The 2,996-nt window shown below is 41.3% G+C and overlaps 1 protein-coding gene across 1 annotated transcript; it reads right to left on the bottom strand.

The window, feature by feature from the left end:
- Window positions 1-252: 252 nt before the first annotated feature.
- On the bottom strand, window positions 253-1,029 carry LOC122117268 (deoxyuridine 5'-triphosphate nucleotidohydrolase, mitochondrial-like). Its single transcript, XM_042690974.1, is given in 2 exon segments — window positions 253-927; window positions 930-1,029. Coding segments are annotated over 2 exon segments (486 nt in total). The 3' UTR covers window positions 253-541.
- Between the last annotated feature and the right edge of the window lie 1,967 nt (window positions 1,030-2,996).

The following is a 2,996-nucleotide window of genomic DNA, read 5'->3' as shown; positions in this document are numbered from 1 at the left end:
CTTTCTTCTTTTTGTCACTTATAGGGTTTGAACTCAGGGCTTAAGTGAGGTCTCTGAGATCTTCTGCTCAAGGCTAGCACTCTACCACTTTGAGCCACAGCACTACTTCGGGCTTACTGGTGGTTGGTTTCCTGCTCAGGCTAGCTTTGAACCTTGATCCTCAGATCTCAGCTTCCTGAGTAGCTAAGATTACAGTTGTGAATCACCAGCAGCAATTTCTAGTTGTAGTTCTTTTTTTTTCTTAAAGCAGAACCAAAGAGATACTCTTTATTGAATTAAATTATACATCTTATTTTTTAAAACTTGTCAAGTATTCACAAAGCAGATAGATTTTCATACAACTACCAATTGCAGAAACACAAAATAAGTTTCCAGATAATCCCAACAGAAGTAACCTTTCCTTCTATCTTTAAGAAAATAAACTTTTTTACAAGTTAAAACTATTAAGTTTTATGGTGCAAAACACCAAAAACACTTGACGCAAAACCTATTATTTTTAATCAAAAGTATGCCTTTTCATTTTCTATTCTTAGCCCAAATTTTAATTCTTTCCAGTAGAACCAAAACCTCCTGAACCCCGTTCAGTATCATCCAAGACTTGAACTTCTTCAATTTCTGGATAAAAAATCTGCCCACAAATGAGCTGAGCAATTCGATCACCCTTTTTCACTTCAAACTTCTCTTTGCCAATATTGAACAAAATAACACCAACTTTTCCCCTATAATCTTCATCTATGACACCAGCTCCTACATCCATGAAGTGTTTTGCAGCCAAGCCAGAACATGGAGCTACTCTTCCATAGCACCCAGAAGGAAGAGCTATCTGAATGTCCGTCTTCACAAGGGCTTTCTCCATAGGTGGTATTGTACAATCATAGGCACTGTACAGGTCACAGCCTGCAGTGCGTGTGGACCCCCGGGTTGGGTCGTGGTGTGCTCCCAGAGCCTCACAAAGCAGAGCTGCATGTCGCCCTCCTTGGCAGTCCACTTGCAAGGGGAGCTGGCGGGGTTCTCTTTTGAGCAGGGCATGCCAATGGGGGAGAGGGAGGAAGAAAGAGAGATGGAGACGGCCCCCTAGTTGTAGTTCTTTTTTTTATTTTTTTATTGTGAAAAAACTGTACAGAGGGGTTACAATTACATGGGCAAGATAATGAGTACATTTCTTATCAAGCATTGTAGCCTTCTCCTTTGTTTCCCCTTCTCATCCCTTCCAAGCCTCCCCCCCAACCCAATCCTCCCTCCACTCCTCCACCAAAATTGTAAAATTCGTTTTCGACATGACAACTTGTACTTCTCATTGTTGCAACGGGTCCACCTGTATCCTTATTTAAACAACTTGTTTTTCCCCTTCCCCTCCACAAATTATACCAACATCAAATACAGTGAAAGCAGGGGTTATACTGTGGGGGAGGGACGTACAAAGCAACAAAGAAATAATCATATAAATGTGTTAGAAACAAACGCATGAAAGAAAAAAATTTAAATACATATCTTAGGGTTCATTTTCCTAACATCACCTTATTTATCATCTGACCTTTTCTGCTTGACTCATACATATACTAACTATTGCAAATAAGGGAAACCATGGGACCTATGTTTCTCTGGGCTTGGCTTACTTCACTTAATATAATTTTTTCCAAGTCTTTCCATTTCCTAACAAATGGGGCAATGTCATTCTTTCTGAGGGAGGCATAGAATTCCATTGTGTATATATACCACATTTTCTTGATCCATTCATCTACTGAGGGGCATCTGGCTTGGTTCCATATCTTAGCTATAGTAAATAATGCTGCAATAAACATAGTTGTGCTGGTAACTTTAGTGTGGTCTTGTTTGTAAACATTTGGGTAAATGCCCAAAAGTGGGATTGCTGGGTCATAGGGGAGCTCTATGTGGAGTCTTTTGAGGAACCTCCATACTACTTTCCAAAGTGGTTGAACAAGTTTACACTCCCACCAACAATGAAGTAAGGTTCCCTTCTGCTCACATCCCCTCCAGCATCTGAATCAACTCCAAATGGATCAAAGACCTCGGAGTCAAAGCAGACACTCTGAAAACATTACAGGATGGAATAGGAGAAACCCTAGGTCTCCTTGGCGCAGGCTGAAATTTTCTTAATAGAGACCCGGAAACACAACAAATCAAAGAAAGGTTGGACAAATGGGATTGTATGAAATTGCAGAGCTTCTGCATGGCAAAGGACATAGCTAGCAAGATCAATAGAAAGCCCACGGATTGGGAGAAGATCTTTACTAGCCATACAACGGACAAGGGTCTCATATCTAAAATATACTTGGACCTCAAAAAATTAAATCCCCCAACAACAAATCCTCAAAGAAACAACTGCCCAATAAATAAGTGGGCTAAAGACTTAAAGAGAAACTTCTCTGAAGAAGAAAGAAGGATGGCCAATAGACACATGAAGAAATGCTCAACCTCCCTAGCCATAAAAGAAATGCAAATCAAAACAACATTGAGATACCACCTCACCCCAGTTAGAATGGCAAAAATCAAGAACTCTAGTAACAATAGTTGTAGTTCTTAACTGAATACAGTACATGCTATTCTGCTCTATGTCTCATTCTCTCATCACTGTTTTTCTTTGCTTTCAGCCCTGATGGGAATACCAGCTTTCCTTGTTCACTTCTGCATTTAAACAGGTTTCTACCAAAGGTCACCAGTGACCTCCACTGCCAAGTCCTGTCCTTAGCAGGCATGGGCTTCCAACTCCGGCTCTCCTGGCTGTCTCCTGAGTCTTTGGCCACTTCCGGCCTAGTTCTCAGGCTTCTCTTCTATGTGCTGGGTGACCTTGAAGAGCACACACCACACATGCACACACACACACACACACACACACACACACACACACACCTCTTTCTCTGCTGCTTGGGTAATCTCACCCAGTCATATGACTTGAATTACAACCCCTTTACAACTACTGTCTCCAGCTTGAACCTCTTTCCCTTAACTCAGGACTTATATATCCTAGCGGGAAA

This window comes from Dipodomys spectabilis, unplaced genomic scaffold (assembly GCF_019054845.1).
Source record: "Dipodomys spectabilis isolate Male_0828 unplaced genomic scaffold, ASM1905484v1 ptg000140l, whole genome shotgun sequence".
Classification (NCBI taxonomy): domain Eukaryota; kingdom Metazoa; phylum Chordata; class Mammalia; order Rodentia; family Heteromyidae; genus Dipodomys; species Dipodomys spectabilis.
The sequence above is the reverse complement of the archived record's forward strand: the minus strand, read 5'-3'. Positions and strand labels throughout refer to the sequence as shown.